This window comes from Schistocerca cancellata, chromosome 1 (assembly GCF_023864275.1).
Source record: "Schistocerca cancellata isolate TAMUIC-IGC-003103 chromosome 1, iqSchCanc2.1, whole genome shotgun sequence".
Classification (NCBI taxonomy): domain Eukaryota; kingdom Metazoa; phylum Arthropoda; class Insecta; order Orthoptera; family Acrididae; genus Schistocerca; species Schistocerca cancellata.
Genome location: NC_064626.1, coordinates 673,145,591 through 673,164,631, shown reverse-complemented (window position 1 = coordinate 673,164,631; position 19,041 = coordinate 673,145,591). Strand labels below are relative to the sequence as shown.

At 46.4% G+C, this 19,041-nt stretch overlaps 1 protein-coding gene across 3 annotated transcripts in view; it reads right to left on the bottom strand.

Moving 5' to 3' along the window:
- Nucleotides 1–19,041, bottom strand: part of LOC126184014 (titin homolog) — a 156,802-nt gene that overhangs the window by 69,624 nt on the left and 68,137 nt on the right. For all 3 annotated transcript variants that reach the window (XR_007536825.1, XM_049926370.1, XM_049926382.1), the window contains exon 5: nucleotides 10,284–10,582. Coding sequence is in view for 2 of the 3 variants with exons in the window: in XM_049926370.1 (XP_049782327.1) it covers nucleotides 10,284–10,582 (299 nt within the window). In the remaining variant the exon portion in view is untranslated. The remainder of the gene's footprint in view (nucleotides 1–10,283; nucleotides 10,583–19,041) is intronic.

Below are 19,041 nucleotides of genomic sequence, written 5' to 3'. Positions count from 1 at the left end.
ATCTGCTTGTTCCACCACGTGTCGACCGTCGTCGGTTATCATGTCGGTTACCAGTGTCCTACGGCGCCTCCTGCGTTCTAGGAGCACGTGGTGCATAGATGGCCTTTCTGATTTTATCATGTCTGGAGCACGCGACCGTATAACAGCGCCTTGTAAATGATGGCGTGCTAAGGAGACCAGCTGCGATTTCGCGCGATTGACTATGATCTGCCTGTCAGGTGAGGGCTCCATAGCAAGACATTCCCGTAGGACGGTGTAATAAAAGTTTTCCGTGCTCCTCCTCCATGCCGCTGCTTCCCGGCCGTAAGCCATGAAGGTGCGCCTAAGAGCAGGCTTCGCACATTCAATCCACCAACTGAGGGTCGATCGGTAACGACCACGACGCTGTAAGGACGTGTTCCACGACTCTTCGACAGCACCGTTACATGCCGGCTCGTCCAGATGGGCGACGTTCAGTTTCCAGGGGGGCCTACTGCGCCACACACGTGCAGGTTGGAGGGTAATGGTGCAAATATAGGCTGTGTGGTCGGTGAATGCAGTGGGCCAGAGCTCTGCTCCTCTCGTCGCCATCGAAAGGGTGCTTGTGACGTAAATCCTGTCCAACCGACTTGATGAATGGCTTGTATAATGCGTGTAACCAGGAGCTGGGCCATGGATGTGGCGCCACGTGTCAATCAGGTGGAGATCACGCACTAGAATTTCCAATTCCGCACACGGGACGTGATGTGGCTGCTGATCAGACGGAGATAATGTACAGTTAAAATCTCCTCCGATCACCATATCGTCTATGCGACCCATAAATAGACGCGTAATATCTTCCGAAAAAAAGCGGGCCCGATCTCTCCGTCTCCCTGATCCTGAAGGGGCTTATACATTGATGAGTCGTACACCGTTGACAGTTATTGCCATGGCTCTTGCACTCGGTAAGTACAGTACGTCCGTAGCCGCTAAACCGTCCCGTAGCAGAACAACCACACCACAATCGGTAGAAGAGGCGTGGGAGATGTGGGCGGTATATCCATAGAAGTCAGGGAAACTAGCGACACATACTTCCTGTAAGAGGGCCACGTCGATGTCCGCCGCATCAAGCATGCGTTGCAGCATTGTCAGTTTGTGTGGTGCCCTTATCGCGTTGATATTGATTGTGGCAAGGCGAAAGGTGTGCTGCCTAGCCTCTTCACCTAGGGTAGACGCCATGGCAATCAAAGCTAACCGCAAGAGATGCCGGACCCACCAAACCCGTCACAAATTATGAGTCTTTCACGCTAGGAGTGGCATCCGCAATGCCGCCCCCTCCCTTGTCACCCGTGCCCTCGTCAGGAAGTTCCTCAACATCGTCCGACCACAGTGGGTGCAACACGACGTTGTGTAGCTGATCGGCACCTAAATCTCTCTCACGTACGTCGTCTGTGTTAGATGTAGACTGAGCGCCATCCATCGACGCGACCTGCCGCGTTTGTGGTGCAAGAAGTAACTGGGCACTCGTAGTATGGGCAAGTGAACCGTCTACACCACTTAGATCCTCAGCAGGCGCAGCATCCATGCCGTCTGATGAGATGTCACCTTCTTGACCGGCCGTGTGTAGGAGGCAATCGTCAGAAGGGGTTCGCCGACGTCGCTTGCGTCGTCGAGGCGAACGTTGCTTTCGAACGTGGACATCCGTATCCGAATGTGGGAGGCAATCCTGCGTCGTATCACCTTCCGCTAGGAAAGCCTCGGTCGGGACAATGTTCGCGTCCACGTCCATCGCGTTCTGAATGTTATGTTGCGTCTGGAGTTCGTGAGATTGTTGCAGCTGTTGTTGCTGTGGAGGGGGCGACATATGGGTTGGCACCAAGGGTCCTTCCTCTTCCTCCCTTGGTACTAGTGGCGTCGATGGATGTGTCTGCTCGCCCGTTTCGTCCTCAACTACGGTGCGCATCGTCGTCTGTGCGTACGTCAGGGGCAGGATTGTCGTCCCCGTCGGGGAAACTGAGTCTCCCACTGGTATCTGCGTAATTCTACGTTGTAAGCAGCTCGATCGAACATGGCCTTCCTGCCCACATCCGGAACAGGTACGCGGTTGACCGTCGTACATGATGATTGCACGACAGCCACCGATGTTCAAATAGGACGGCACATGTTTCTTGAGCTCAAGTTTAATTTGGCGCACACCATTGTAGACCTTATACGTCGAGAAAGTTTGCCACTTTTCTGCAACGTGGCTGATAACATTGCCATATGGTCGGAAGGCGTCCTTGACAACTTCCTCTGGGACCTCGAAGGGGAACTCAAAAACCCTTACAGTCCTTAGGCCCATGCCTGCATGATCCACCGTCACTGCACCGATATGCCCATCAGAATGTTTGAATCTGAGAGAGTTCGAGTATTTAGAAACCACTGTCGCGCACACCTCTGCACTTGTCATTTTAACATAAACCACGCTCGCCGTTATAGAAAAATGTATTCCGACGACAGTCGCCGGATCTAAACGAAGATCGTCGCGTATGAACTGTTCTATTTCATAAGCTCGAGGACGCGCGTGATCTGGTTGGAAAGTAATTTTGATCGTATCGTGTCGCCATGTGTGTGCCATAGTCGCACTGAACTTGGAACAAATACAACTCGCGCCGCGAGAAGGTAAACACAAGCAAGCGCTCACGGTCGCGCACGGCGGGGCGCAGCGGACGTCCTCACCCCACCGCAGCCGAAAGCAGACTGACACTCGATGGCAGAGAGTCTCCTGAAATGTTGCCTATGTTGCGCATGGACTACTCAGTTTGTATTTTGCTTATTTTTTTCATAGTTCCATGTAACTTCTTCCTGTTTTCTCGATTGATCTGTGTTCAGTTTTTTTAGGCCTATCCACTGTGCCAACTTATAACTAAATCTGAGGGGGGTGCGATGGGGAGGTTCCCTTGTAAGGTCAATGTATCATGTACGTCTTCATTAATTTTTTCACCCGTCATACTGTTCTGATTTTCATGAAATTTTACCACAAGATTTTAAGTAACAATAATAACTCTTATTAAAAATCTCTAATCCGTGACGTCAATTATTACTGAAGTATTCAAATATATCTCAAATACATATTTCCCATGTTTTGTACATCAAATAAATTCTTGGTATCAGTGCTGCAATCGAATAATGCAGATATCTCACGGAGATTTCTGATAAACATTTTATTACTCAGTAGCTCAGAAACAACTTTCTGTTGTAACAGTCCATCTGGTAATTATTTCAATTCGTAAATCTGTGTATGAAGTCATTATACTTAATATCAAATACTTACAGAGTCAACAGAGTATATGAGAGACTGAATGTAAGGCATGAATAAAGTGTTGTTAATATTATGCATGAAAGTATTTTAATATTTTCCAGTGCATGAAGTGAGTTACATACAAGGTACGAAAGGGTACCGTAGAGCAGCCAGAACTTATATAGTGAGAGGAATATTTCTACTCCTGCTCTTCAGACAGTTAAAAAGTATTAATAGCTGCAGTTCAATTATTTTTCAAAAAGGGTAATTTCCATAAAACTCTATGTTTGGTTTGTAAAGGATTAGGAACTTTGTGTAGCCAATACAGATTCGCGTTACTGCGATGCATGCATTTTGTAAATGACCTTAGCAAAGTTTCTCGTGCAAGAGAACTATCAGTTTTGAATTGTATTGAGTCTGACGATGCAAAACTACTGTTTGGCACGGAGTTGGTAGCAATGTTTTATATTGCTGTTTTCGTGAACAACACAGTGTAAGTACATTTTCTTAAACAGATAATCTCTATTGATCCCTCATGGATAGGGGACATCAGCTGGTTAAGTAATTGTCAATATCAATTAAATTCTCCAGCAGCCGTGCAACTAGGATATTATTTTATATTGACGACGACAACCAGTTTCGGCATTCCACTATGCTATCTTCAGGCCCCATATGCATCTCTCAAAATACACGATAATGCCATAAAGTGGCATACATCCCTGGATTTCGTGAATTCAAGCCGTTTAACAAGTGCTCCATTCGAAGATTTGGTAGCAACCATTTAACAAATGCTACATTCAAAGACTTGGTTGTTACCAAGTCTTCGAATTAAGCACTTGTGAAGCGGTTTGAATTCACGAAATCCATGGACATAGCCATGTATGGCATTATCGTGTGTTTTGAGAGATGCTCTGTATGGCACCATATGCCATTATCATGTATCTGTCGTAGTCAAAACAAAATAAAATAGCATCTTAGTTACACGGCTGTTGGAGAATTTCATTTGATATTGAAAGTTAAACAATTAATTGTGGTTATTTTGAAAAAGGAACAGCTTCATGATATCTCGCAGAAAAATTAATATTTCTTTTTATAGCGAGTCAGAAAATTTGTGATACACGGGCAGGTTGCTGATGACAGGCCCTGTCTGAAGAACGCAGCTCATCGTCCTGGTGAAGGGAGCCGATTATCAGCGGTAGGTGAATAAAACATAAAGCAGCCTCTGATTCCTGCCCACGGCGTAGCAGTACACACTGCACCGCAGGCACACTTTCTACAACTTTGTCCTCGTACGAGCTCAATACGGCAGCGCATATGCAGACACTGAGCACTGCACGTAACTCCTAACTTCCTGTGAATACTCTTCAGGAAGAACTCCCAAACTGTAGGGTTACCTGAAAGATGTCAGTATCTTACTTCTAATGCACATCTTCCCTTTTTGTAAGGAAAGTTGAAAATTTATCTCCATCTCGATCTCACGGAACATATGGCCAGTGAATTTCCTTGGCATGTTGTCGCCTCCTTTGTTTCCTACAAGACACACACACACACACACACACACACACACACACACACATATACACTCCTGGAAATTGAAATAAGAACACCGTGAATTCATTGTCCCAGGAAGGGGAAACTTTATTGACACATTCCTGGGGTCAGATACATCACATGATCACACTGACAGAACCACAGGCACATAGACACAGGCAACAGAGCATGCACAATGTCGGCACTAGTACAGTGTATATCCACCTTTCGCAGCAATGCAGGCTGCTATTCTCCCATGGAGACGATCGTAGAGATGCTGGATGTAGTCCTGTGGAACGGCTTGCCATGCCATTTCCACCTGGCGCCTCAGTTGGACCAGCGTTCGTGCTGGACGTGCAGACCGCGTGAGACGACGCTTCATCCAGTCCCAAACATGCTCAATGGGGGACAGATCCGGAGATCTTGCTGGCCAGGGTAGTTGACTTACACCTTCTAGAGCACGTTGGGTGGCACGGGATACATGCGGACGTGCATTGTCCTGTTGGAACAGCAAGTTCCCTTGCCGGTCTAGGAATGGTAGAACGATGGGTTCGATGACGGTTTGGATGTACCGTGCACTATTCAGTGTCCCCTCGACGATCACCAGTGGTGTACGGCCAGTGTAGGAGATCGCTCCCCACACCATGATGCCGGGTGTTGGCCCTGTGTGCCTCGGTCGTATGCAGTCCTGATTGTGGCGCTCACCTGAACGGCGCCAAACACGCATACGATCATCATTGGCACCAAGGCAGAAGCGACTCTCATCGCTGAAGACGACACGTCTCCATTCGTCCCTCCATTCACGCCTGTCGCGACACCACTGGAGGCGGGCTGCACGATGTTGGGGCGTGAGCGGAAGACGGCCTAACGGTGTGCGGGACCGTAGCCCAGCTTCATGGAGACGGTTGCGAATGGTCCTCGCCGATACCCCAGGAGCAAAAGTGTCCCTAATTTGCTGGGAAGTGGCGGTGCGGTCCCCTACGGCACTGCGTAGGATCCTACGGTCTTGGCGTGCATCCGTGCGTCGCTGCGGTCCGGTCCCAGGTCGACGGGCACGTGCACCTTCCGCCGACCACTGGCGACAACATCGATGTACTGTGGAGACCTCACGCCCCACGTGTTGAGCAATTCGGCGGTACGTCCACCCGGCCTCCCGCATGCCCACTATACGCCCTCGCTCAAAGTCCGTCAACTGCACATACGGTTCACGTCCACGCTCTCGCGGCATGCTACCTGTGTTAAAGCCTGCGATGGAGCTCCGTATGCCACGGCAAACTGGCTGACACTGACGGCGGCGGTGCACAAATGCTGCGCAGCTAGCGCCATTCGACGGCCAACACCGCGGTTCCTGGTGTGTCCGCTGTGCCGTGCGTGTGATCATTGCTTGTACAGCCCTCTCGCAGTGTCCGGAGCAAGTATGGTGGGTCTGACACACCGGTGTCAATGTGTTCTTTTTTCCATTTCCAGGAGTATATATATATATATATATATATATATATATATATATATATATGTGTGTGTGTGTGTGTGTGTGTGTGTGTGTGTGTGTGTGTGAGTGTGTCTTGTAGGAAACAAAGGAGGCGACAACATATATATATATATATATATATATATATATATATATATATATAGAGAGAGAGAGAGAGAGAGAGAGAGAGAGACGCACACACTGGCAAGGTACTGGCGTGTCTGTTGGACGAGTATGGGAAACATGTCTGTGAGCAGATGAAAGGAATTCGGGGTTCCTCCTAGTATGCCTTTTTCGCATAGGCCATGTATCGGCATCCACAAAATATAGTGGGTTTTGCGGAGTGTTTATTTCCCTATGTTCCACAATAAGTACGCTGCAATTATGAGCGTATGGCATTGGTGGCCGGGAGACCCCTCGCGGGGCGGTTCGGCCGCCGCTCCAGAAGTACTTTAACGCCACTACGGCGACTTGCGAGTGAATGAGGATGAAAGACACACAACACCCAGTCATCTCGAGGCAGAGAAAGTCGGGAATCGAACCCGGGACCCCGTGCGCGGGAAGCGCAATACCACGAGCCGCGGACTACGCTGTAGTTCGTTTGTGATATATACATTAGACACAAATTTATTGTAGAGATATGCGACTACCCTTTGTTCAGCACCCAGCAATAAATAGGAGAGTCGACAGCAAATCTTCGGCACATCCTCAGATTCCGTAATATAAACGTTCCTGTTACAATGAGTGCTGGACAAAATATTATCGCGTAGCTGTACCTCTATAAGGGAAAATGAATTAAAACTTGGGGCCAAGATTTTGTTATTTATCATTGAGTGCCGATTTGTCATGCAAGTATCAAAGCGAGAGCAACTGAAAAAGGATATATGTCGTCAATCTGATTTTGACATTATTGAGCAGATTCAAGTATTTTTGTCCGCTACGTTGTTAACATGGCTGATTTAGAACATTTAAAAATTACTTAATTGTTGTGTTTGTTAGAAGTGTAGTTGCTCTCCTAGTTTATTTGGATAATGACCTATTCGACAGTACCACGTCAGTTAACATTCACATAACGTTGTAGATATTTATGATTCGAGGCATGTGTAGTTCGATAATATCCGTGACGGTTTTCACAGCAGCGTAAATAGTTCAGATGGTCTGGCGAGTGGTGCCCTACGCTTCGGCCCTGGAGGTGCTGAGTTCAGTCACAGATAGGGGTGCGGATTATTTTAATTTACAGTCCCTCGAGGACGGCGCTAAGTCCACTTAGCCTGCTATCAAATCAGCTCTGGGGATCTTTCCCAGCGATAAAAGTTGGTCAGAGCGACGACCGTGCCCAATACCGGGCTGTGAACTTGATTACCTTAACAGTTACAAGACAGGATTTGGGAAGAGCCGGATTCAAATCCACGCCCAGACATACTGGTTTAGCAAAGTCTTAAACATTGCTGCTTGGTTCAGTGACCATTTCTAAATTAAACTGAAGCAAATGAGCCCTCGGCCACAGTCATTTTTAGTCTTATTGACCAGGTTTCAACACTTCCAAGAGTGCCTTCATCAGAATTAAAGCAATTAAAATGGCCTATAACATAGTCACAAATTTGTAGGAAAAGACATTTTTATATAAAAAAGATAAGTACTGACGAACAATAAAAGACAGAGGCAGTACTTACATGTCACATATAAAATAATTAACAGGCCAGAAGTGCTTTAGTCTCAAAATAATAAAAAGGAGTGCGTGAAAGCGAGCCACTATGGGCTGGTCGTATGTATGTACGAGGTGCATTCAAGTTCTAAGGCCTCCGATTTTTTTTCTCCGGACTGGAAAGAGATAGAAACATGCGCATTGTTTTAAAATGAGGCCGCGTTCATTGTCAATACGTCCCAGAGATGGCAGCACCGTACGGCAGATGGATTTTTCCGCAAGCGGCGAGAATGAGAACTGTTTTAAATACTTAAAATGGCGACGGTTTGCTTACTTGGACAGCGTGCAATCATTCGTTTTCTGAATTTGCGTGGTGTGAAATCAATTGAAATTCATCGACAGCTGAAGGAGACGTGGTGATGGAGTTATGGATGTGTCGAAAGTGCGTTCGTGGGTGCGACAGTTTAATGAAGGCAGAACAACGTGTGACAACAAATCGAAACAACCTTGGGCTCGCACAAGCCGGTCTGACCCCATGACCGAGAAAGTGGAGAGAATTGTTTTTGGGGATCGCCGAATGGTTGTTGAACAGATCGCCTCCAGAGTTGGCATTTCTGTGGGTTCTGTGCACACAATCCTGCATGACGACCTGAAAATGCGAAAAGTGTCATCCAGGTGGGTGCCACGAATGCTGACGGACGACCGCATGGCTGCCCGTGTGGCATGTCGCCAAGCAATGTTGACACGCAACGACAGCATGAATGGGACTTTCTTTTCGTCGGTTGTGACAATGGATGAGACGTGGATGCCATTTTTCAATACAGAAACCAAGCGCCCGTCAGCTCAATGGAAGCACACAGATTCACCGCCACCAAAAAAATTTCGGGTAACCGCCAGTGCTGAAAAAATGATGGTGTCCATGTTCCGGGACAGCGAGGGCGTAATCCTTACCCATTGCGTTCCAAAGGCCACTACGGTAACAGGTGCATTCTACGAAAATGTTTTGAAGAATAAATTCCTTCTTGCACTGCAACAAAAACGTCCGGGAAGGGCTGCGCGTGTGCTGTTTCACCAAGACAACGCACCCGCACATCGAGCTAACGTTACGCAACAGTTTCTTCGTGATAACAACTTTGAAATGATTCGTCATGCTCCCTACTCACCTGACCTGGCTCCTAGCGACTTTTGGCTTTTTCCAACAATGAAAGACACTCTCCATGGCCGCACATTCACCAGCCGTGCTGCTATTGCCTCAGCGATTTTCCAGTGGTCAGAACAGACTCCTAAAGAATCCTTCGCCGCTGCCATGGAATCATGGCGTCAGCGTTGTGAAAAATGTGTACGTCTCCAGGGCGATTACGTCGAAGTAACGGCAGCTTCATCGATTTCGGGTGAGTAGTTAATTAGAAAAAAAATCGGAGGCCTTAGAACTTGAATGCACCTCATATGTATGTTAACTGGGGACCTAGAAACGACGGAGAGGCTCCGTGCCAGCCGCAGCCGCAGTGGTCCACAACCACACGACGACTACGGCAGTTCACTTCACCCCTCCGGCGCCCCACACCGAACTCTGGTTTACTGTGGGGTTGTACCCGGTGGACTCTCCCCCCCCCCCCCCCCCCCCAGGGAACGTCTCACACCAGACGAGTGTAACCCCTATGTTTGCATGGTAGAGTAATGCCGGTGTACGCGTACGAGCCCGCATTCGCCGAGGCAGATGGAAAACCGCCTAAAAACCATCCACAGACTGGCCGGTTCACCGGACCTCGACACACGTCCGCCGGGCGGATTCGTGCCGGGGACCAGGCGCTCTTTCCCGCCTTAGACCGCACGGCCAACCGGGCGGGCGGTCGTACGTGTCCAACCACAGGCAGCAACGGACTGAGGCGCCCGCCTTAACAAGTGCGGGCAGGTGAACATGACATTGCTTCGAAAGTGCCATCTAGTAGCCGCAGGTACAACTTGCAACCTGTGGCTGTACAGGTGCAAGCAGCCCATAGTGGCTCGCATTCACGCATTCCTTTTTATTATTTTGTGACTAAAGCCCTTCTGGCCTGCTTATTATTTGATATGTGACATGTGAGTACTGCCTCTGTCTTTTATTGTTATTCAGTATTTACACTTTTTTATATAAAAATGTCTTTTCCTATGTATATGTTATAGGTTATTTTAATTGTTTTAAATCTGATGACGGCACTCTTAGAAGTATTGAAACCTGGTCAATAAAACTAAAAATAACTGTGACCGAGCACACATTTATTTCAGTTTAATACTGGTTTAGGTTTTCGTAGTTTCTGTAAAATGTCTTCAAAAAACAGAAGGTGCATGTTTGCTTCCCACTACTTCTCCGAATGAGACAGTGCACCGCGTCCCTGACGCCAGCTGCAGGGTGCGCTACTGACCGCCTCGAGCCGCACGGAGACGTCGAGGCCGACGGCGTCGACGGTGTCGCAGAGCGGGCGGTCCCTGGCGGCGCACTGGCGGCGCGCCGCGTCCAGCTGGTAGCGCAGGTCTGCGAGGCGCTCGCGCGCCACCAGCGCCAGGCCGCGCGCCTGCGCCGCCTGCTCCAGCACGGCGGCCGCCCGCTGGCTCGCGCCCTCCGCCGCCGCCGACACGTCGGACAGCGCGTCCAGCGCCACGTCCACGCCCGTCTCGCGCGACAGCTCGCGCTGGATCGGCGCGCCCAGCAGCGCGTCCGCGCCTGCCGGCACCGAGCTTCGTACAGCTCCGCCCTCTCACACGTATAAAGCACTGAACTTAAGCAAAGCACGGGTACACTGTTGCAGTGGTCTTCAGTCCGCAGACTGGCTCGATGCAGTCAAAGCATTCTAAAATCGGCAGTAGATAATCAATTACCTGTTTTCGATTCAGGAAGAAACTGATATTATCCTACAGAGTTTTACGTGTTCTACGAATAATGCCACAGATTTTAGTATCCAACGCAATAATTTAACACAAACCATAGGTGACATGAAAATTTACAAGGGCTATGTTTATTCAATGGAGTGTAGCCATGTATGGAAGTGAAACATGAACGATAAATATTTTAGACAAGAAGACAATAGAAGCTTTCGAAATGTGGTGCTACAGAAGAATGCTGAAGATTAGATGCGTAGATCACATAACTAATGAGGAGGTATTGAATAGAATTGGGGAGAAGAGGAGTTTGTGGTACAATTTGACCAGAAGAAGGGATTGGTTGGTGGGACATGTTCTGAGGCATCAAGGGATCACCAATTTAGTACTGGAGGGCAGCGTGGAGGGTAAAAATCGTAGAGGGAGACCAAGAGATGAATACACTAAGCAGGTTCAGAAGGATGTAGGCTGCAGTACGTACTGGGAGATGAAGAAGCTTGCACAGGATAGAGTAGCTTGGAGGGCTGCATCAAACCAGTCTCAGGACTGAAGACCACAACAACAACAAGGTTTATTCACTCTTCCTAATCATGATAACACACTATATCCCAATGAAATAAAGCGTGTAACAGAGATTAACCTCAATTGCCGAAGTAATTTGCTAATCGTGTTTTCAGTAGTAGGGCTCATACACTAAAGAGCCAAAGAAACTGGTACACCTGCCTAATATCGTGTAGGGCCCCGCGAACATGGAGAAGTGGCGAAACACTAATGTCTGAAGCAGGGAATTTGACACCATGAATCGTGCAGGGCTGTCAACAAATCCATCAGAGTACGAGGGGATGGAGATCTCTTTTGAATAGCACGTTGCAAGGTATCCCAGATAAGCTCAACAATGTTTATATCTGGGGAGTTTGGTGGCCAGCGGAAGCGTTTAAACTAATAAGAGAAATTCTGGACGTGTTGGGTGTTGTATTGTCCTGCCGGAATTGCCCAAGTCCGTCGGAATGCACAATGGATATGAATGGATGCAGGTGGTCAGACAGGATGCTTACGTACGTGTCACCTGTCAGAGTCATAGCTAGAAGTATCAGGGGTCCCTCATCACAATATCACTCCAACTGCACACGCCCCACAGATTTACAGAGCCTCCACCAGCGTTGTCAGTTACCTGCTGACAACGAGGGTCCACGGATTCATATGAAAATGGTTCAAATGGCTCTGAGCACTATGGGACTTAACATCTGAGGTCATCAGTCCCTTAGACTTAGAACTACTTAAACCTAACTAACCTAAGGACATCACACACATCCATGCCCGAGGCAGGATTCGAACCTGCGAGCGTAGCGGTCGCGCTGTTCCAGTCTGAAGCTTCTAGAACCGCTCGGCCACTGCGGCCGACTCCATGGATTCATAGGTTGTTCCATACCCGTACACGTCCATCCGCTCGATACAATTTGAAACGAGACTCGTCCGATCAGGCAACGTCTTTCCAGTCATAAAATGTCCAATGTCGGTGTTGACGGGCCCAGGCGAGGCGTAAAGCTTCGTATCGTGCAGTCATCAAGGGTACACGAATGGGCCTTCAGCTCCGAAAGCCAATATCAATGATGTTTAGTTGAATGATTTGCACGCTGACACTTATGATGGCCCAGCATTGAAATTAGCAGCAATTTGCAGAAGGGTTGCACTTCTGTCACGTTGAACGATTCTCTTCAGTCGTCTTTGGTCCCGTTCTTGCAGGATCTTTTTCTGGCCGCTGCGATGTCAGGGATTTGATGTTTTACCGGATTATTCACGGTACACTCGTGAAATGATCGTACGGGAAAATCCCCACTTCATCGCTACCTTGGAGATGCTGTGTCCCATCGCTCCTACACCGTCTATAACAACACATTAGTAACAATACTAACCGATTTAACAACTGCGCCAGGCACTTGTTTTATGTAAGTGTTGCCGACCGTAACGCCGTATTCTACCTGCTTATATATCTCTGTATTTGAATTCGCATGCCTACACCAGTTTCTTTGGCGCTTCAGTGTATGATTGCACGCGTCTACATGGCTATTAACAGCACAGATACTTCATAGGCATGTGCTTACCACTGCAGGGGACGGTTCCTGATGTGCGATTTTCATTCGCAAACATTCAGTGGAAGAATGTTTGCAGTGAGTGACACCATATATACAACACATACATCACAAGCGACATGTGCTAGAGCCTGTATTGAGATAAAGGATCCCTTTTTGGAAATCATATAATTGCCTCCCATTCCAACGCATAAGTTTGAAATTTCCCTCCAAGCTGCCTACAGCCTTCCTCTCTAATGGTACAAAAGCGTGGTGGCCTCTGATGTCTCCCTCTGGCTCGTTTCAAACAGCAAGGTGTTGACCATGCAAATTAAAGGCCATAGCTCAGAAGTTCATGTGAGCTGTAAGGTGGGGTAATGGTGTCACATTGGTACGATATTCACCACAATTCTGCCAAATGCCACCCTGGACGTTTCACTCCATGGCAAGGTCGTCACACCCCCTATTATCCACATTTCAACGCTTCTTTTGATGCCTCTACAATGGAGGCCAGAACTGCGATATTTCACGGTCGAAAACGACAGTTCGTAGTGCGATAGGCAGCAGAATGACGTCCTTGATAACATTCGACTCTGCTGTCACCCCCTGACCATTTCAACCATTAGGAGCCGTTCAAAACCGTTCGATGAAATCTGAACGTGATCCGAAGCAATAAAAGGCGTTTATGCTTTCCAATCTTCCTGTTATCACCGGGGGGAGAGGGGGGGGGGGGAAAGCTGGAACTTTAATATGTGCATGAAGGAAACGGCAATGGGCTCATAAAATACCCCTCCGATCGGCAACATCCTCTGTGCCACACACGCAACTTTTTTGAGCACGTTCCAAATGTATCTGTCAGAAACTTTGACACACATTCAGCCTCGCGGCCGCTCTAGGGCTTGAAAGCAGACAAACCCCACCTAGGGGGTGTGGAAGGCGTTGCTTCACTCAGGCGCTAAGCAAGCTGCGAGGGTGAATGCTTGGCGAAATTTCTGACAAGGTGAGTGGGCAGCACCGAGGGTTTTACCGAATTTGGGGGGGGGGGGATTCTGATACGAACCTATTGCCGTTTTATTCACGCATTTGTAAATGTTGCATACCCCCGCCGTGATGACGCCACTGAAGGGTGCGAAACAAGATGGCTGTAAAAGCATAAATACCTTTTTCTATTTCGGATCACGTTCAAATTTATTCTAACGGTCTTGAACGGCTCCTGGTGGTTCCACATTGAATACCTAAACTAAAATTGCGGTGGCAATACACTCCAAAGACATCAGATCACGTTCAGTGGGGCTGCAGCCCCGCGTAGTACTTGCGAGGAAAGATGTGGTTTCATTGACTCTCTTTACGCCGCTTCTCAGGCCTTTTTCGTGACGATTATGAGCGGCGGCGTGTCTGAAATGTTTTCGTCGGCCACCCGTAAGAAATCAGCAACAATGGTTGTCGCAGTTCTGACCTCCACCGTAGAGCCAAAAAAGAAGAGGGGTGAAATGTGAATAAGAAGGCGTGTGACGACCTTCGTATCGTTTGACGTATCCACGGTGGCATTGGTCAGAATTGTGGTGAAATTTGGTGCCAGTGTGACATCATTAATCCACCTTACAGCTCACATGAACTTCTGAACTTTCAACACCTTGCTGCTTGAACCGAGCCCGAGGATGACGTCACAGGGCGTCAGGCTTTTGCACTATTAGAAAGAATGGCTGTAAGAAGCCTTGTGCCAAATTTCAAACTTATGCGTGAGAATGGGGGAAATTACGTGATTTCGAAAAGTGTTTTTTTTATTTTGTAGTGCAGTGTATTTTGCTACAAAATACGCAAACAGTCTAGGTAAGCAAAGATATTGCTAGTTGCTGCTAGGTTGCGATAACTATACAGACAGCTCATCTCACTATTTGTTTGTCGCGGTCTTCAGCAAGAAGATTCTTTTGATGCCGCTCTGTATGCTGGTCTATCTTGTGAAAGCCTCTCCATCTCTCCATTGCTACTACAACTTACGCCCATTTGAACCTACTTACGATAGTCAAGCCTTAGTCTACCGCTACAATTTTTACCCTCCACACTTCGTTCCATTACCAAATTGACTATTACTACATTCCTCAGGACTAGTCGTATAGTCATCCCTTCTTTTAGTCAACATGTGGCATTTCTACCCATTCTGATTCAAGTCATTCTCAGCACATATTCGATCTACGCTTTTACTCTACTTCTACCCTGCAGCATTCTACTGTAGTACCAAAACTCAAAAGTTTCTAGTCTCTTCTTCGTCCACGTTTCACTTCCTAAAACGCTACACTTCAAATATTTTAGAAAAGACTCCTAAACACTTAACGTCCTATTCCTTGTCTGTGATTTACTTCTTTTAACAGAAACTGAGTCTCATTCAACTGATGCACCTTGGTAACGGTATCGCATATTTCTGGGGTAGATATCAACTACATTACTGTTCCCTTCAGTTATTTGATTGGTGATAGCAGGTATCTGAAGTTTGATTTTAGGTACACAAGTTTGTTCTGGATTCATGCTTCCCCAAATGGTTCAAATGGCTCTGAGCACTATGGGACTCAACTGCTGTGGTCATAAGTCCCCTAGAACTTAGAACCACTTAAACCTAACTAACCTAAGGACATCACACACATCCATGCCCGAGGCAGGATTCGAACCTCCGACCGTAGCGGTCGTGCGGTTCCAGACTGTAGCGCCTTTAACCGCTCGGCCACTACGGCCGGCATGCTTCCCCCCATGCACACAACAGCACGCTGGACGCTGTAAGATTCTTCAAAGTTTAGAGCAAGAGAAATCTTCGTAAGATTATAAAATCAAAACCATACATATTTGTAGTTTCATTAAGTGCTAAGAGGGTTTCTTTTTATCATCTACGGCTTTCATTGTTCGGTTAAACAGTACAGTATGTTGTACTGAAAAGTAATACACAAGTTACTGTAAAAGTGCAAGACTTCAGCGAGGTGGTCCATGCCAGCAGCTCGATTTGTATAAGTCGAAAGACGTTAAAATGTATTGTTTACTATTCGCTACCAATGTTAGCCAGCAGACAGCTTTTTTTAACTTCTTTCTTTGTACATGTAGAGCTTCTAACCACAAATCTGTTAGGAAAAGAGCAGTCACTAGAAATCTTAGTTAATACTGATTGACGTATTACAAATTATTTCGATTCTGTATCTTTCATGAGTTACCTTTTCAGAGTCTTCTTACAGTGCACCTACAGTGCTTTATGCATCACTTTCTACTTCTCTTTCAGGACGTTTATTTTCGCAGTCCTGCCTAGTTTCCTTCCTCGATTTACAACACTCTCCTACCTCACTTTACACATTCGCTGTGGTAATCCCGGGTTCCTGTAAGTAATGTTATATTTCATCAGCCAGAAGATATTTATTGTCGTTCTGCCTTATCAGTTCCCAGTAATTTTCGTGGTCCACTTGCGTCACCACTCAGCGGATTATTTACGGCATATTACTTCCGCTTTTACATACTCGAATCTTACGTCTTATCGGTTGGTGACATAAATAATGTCCTTAAATGTCTGAAGAACTGACATGTACAACCAGACAGCAGAATGTTCTCCCCATTTCGTCCATCTCAAGACCTATCCGTCTTGAAATAGAATGGAACAACAAATAAAAAGGGAAAGCAGTCATCATTACTGCTCCTGGTGATTATATTTCGAAGTGGGTTTAAATATCGAGATGTCCCTAGTATTATATGTCGAAGTGTACAGTCTTAAACATAAAAACTGACCGCCGGCGGCCGCCACAGAGAATAAGTCCGAGTCGTTCACTTAAGGTGGCCAATAAAACTGACTGCCCCTGACATCTGCACAATCTGGCAACACTGTAAAATGCGGATGTGTTAGGACGAAGTGTTGTCTACTTCCGAGGTGATCTGGATTGAGTGAGCCCGTGGTTTTGTGGTAATGGGCGTGCACTCTAAACTTATAGTCGCATGTTCGCGTCCAACTGTACTTTTTTTTTTTACCACATTTCGGTCAAAAGTTAGGAGACTGATTGAACATCGAAGATAATTCGCTTAACATTCTACACACCAGCAATAACAAGTACTTCCAGAAACAATTCCGCAGGACAGCTCGTGGCTGCGTCGCAATCATAACAGCTTACGCTCGGGCGTTTCCTCGCGCTGCAGCGGCTACCGGCCACCGGCCAGACGCCACACGCCGCCTGAAATCCGGCGCCGCCCATGTGAAGGCGGCGCCACGCTGTCAGTGTGTGTATCAACGCCATTTTCGAATTTTAAGTTCTAGTTATCATCTTGCAGTTAAGCATTGGATGTTGCATATTTGAAAATCATGAACTACAGTTAAGCATTCTAAAATTGAGTCCCAAGTGGAAAAAGGTGTAACATCTGCAACACAACGTTTACTTTTGGTATAACAGAGGGGTGAATGTAGAGGAGGCAGCTAGAAAGATTTGAACTGTGTGTGGAGCGAGTGCTTTTGGGAAAAATACGCCAGAAAAAGATATTCTTGTTTCAACAAAGATGGTTCTGGCATGAATGATTTTCCACATTAAGGAAGTTCGACTACTGATATATGTGACAGATTACCATTTTACCATCATGCGACATTTGAATTCAACAGGCAAAGTTCAGAAGTCTGGTGTAGGAGTACTGCATGCTCTAATTCGAAACAACAAAAATCAACGGAATGACTATTATTGAACGTCATCAGGTTTCTCATTGAGCATTCCTATGCAGTATTGTTACTGGTGACGTGTTATGATGCCTTTATCATTAACTTCCTAAGAAAGAAATGAAAGGATTAGCTCCATCAAAAGACGTAAACTCGAGCAAAGAGTAGTGTGAACATAATATTTTACATTTGATAGCTCCAAAAGTGTGTTTTGGGCTACGAATTCTGCCCCAAGGGGTGTGTGCTACACAGCTGGAATTTTTTGCTAACAACTGAGACACCTTTCGATCCCAGTGTAACAAAGTCGAGCAACAAAACTACATCACCTGTGCTACTGCATGATAACTCACTCAGTTGATTTGAGAAACAAAACTATCCAGGATATTGACAGGAAAGTCGTCTCTCAGGGTCTTGTATTGATAGGGAAGTCCTCTCTCGAGCACTTGTCCCTCTCGTCATATATTCGTAAAATTTTACCTTTCCCGCTCTTGATCGATCAACCGTCAAGGCAATTCATTTCTAGACGAAAATACTCTTAAAACTACTCTGGTTTAATGACATCGTTAGTACAAGTAGGTTTCTACGGGTGAAGAATTTATAAACAACTTTAGCATTTTTCAGATTGTTTTAGATATCGTGAAAGAAAATTCTGTTGCTGATTAATTTCTCTTTGATGATTACTGTTGCTATTAGTAAACTAATGGAAAATGCAATTAAAATATTCACTGTACTAATACAAATTAAATTCAGCTTACTGCAGAAACATCACTACGGCAGTCTATCTTAATAAAGCATTTAGTGTCTGTAAGACGATTGAGCCTATTTTAACACGACTTTGTAGGATATTACCGATCTTTGACTTCGAAAAGCTCTGTATTTACTTCATTTCCTGTATCATTCGCAAGTATTATGAAAATGTGGCATTTCATAGATAAAACTATGTATTCACAACAACAACAAATATGTCGGCAGAAAACAAAAACGTGGCATTATGAATTTGGCAGTACCGTAAAGTTTTCGCTTTGGCGCTGAGGGTTACTAAAAGTAGCAAGACCATTTTTGCTAGAGCGTTGTCTTACGATTCCCTCATTGAATTTGTATCTGCCTGCTTGTAGCTGTGCTACAAAAGAATGAAAAATCTGGCTTTCAGCGAGGCTCGAAAGGCGAACAGAGGCAGCATGCACCTGACAGGCAAGCATGTTACCTGGGAGCTAGCGGATAGGGCGCTGTTTTCCACTTACTTATTGACCCAGTAAGTACTATGGCAGATAAACCGCAACATAAGAGGCGACAGTAGTTGTATTTCCCATGTGGAACGACTTTTGTGGACTCAAAAAGATTAACTGATATCCTTATGTCACATCTTAAGCGAAAATCACTCAGTATTAAATTGAAATGACACGATAATATCAACTGAATTTAGCAGGATAGTTCTGTGCCATGAAGGAAGTAACTCGTCGGTCACAGAGTTGCCAAACATATTCTGTGATGTTGCCAAGTTTCAGTTATACTGCCAGGAAGGATACCAGCTGATGTGTTCTGTGAGTGACCTCGGAAGTGACTACAGCTTCG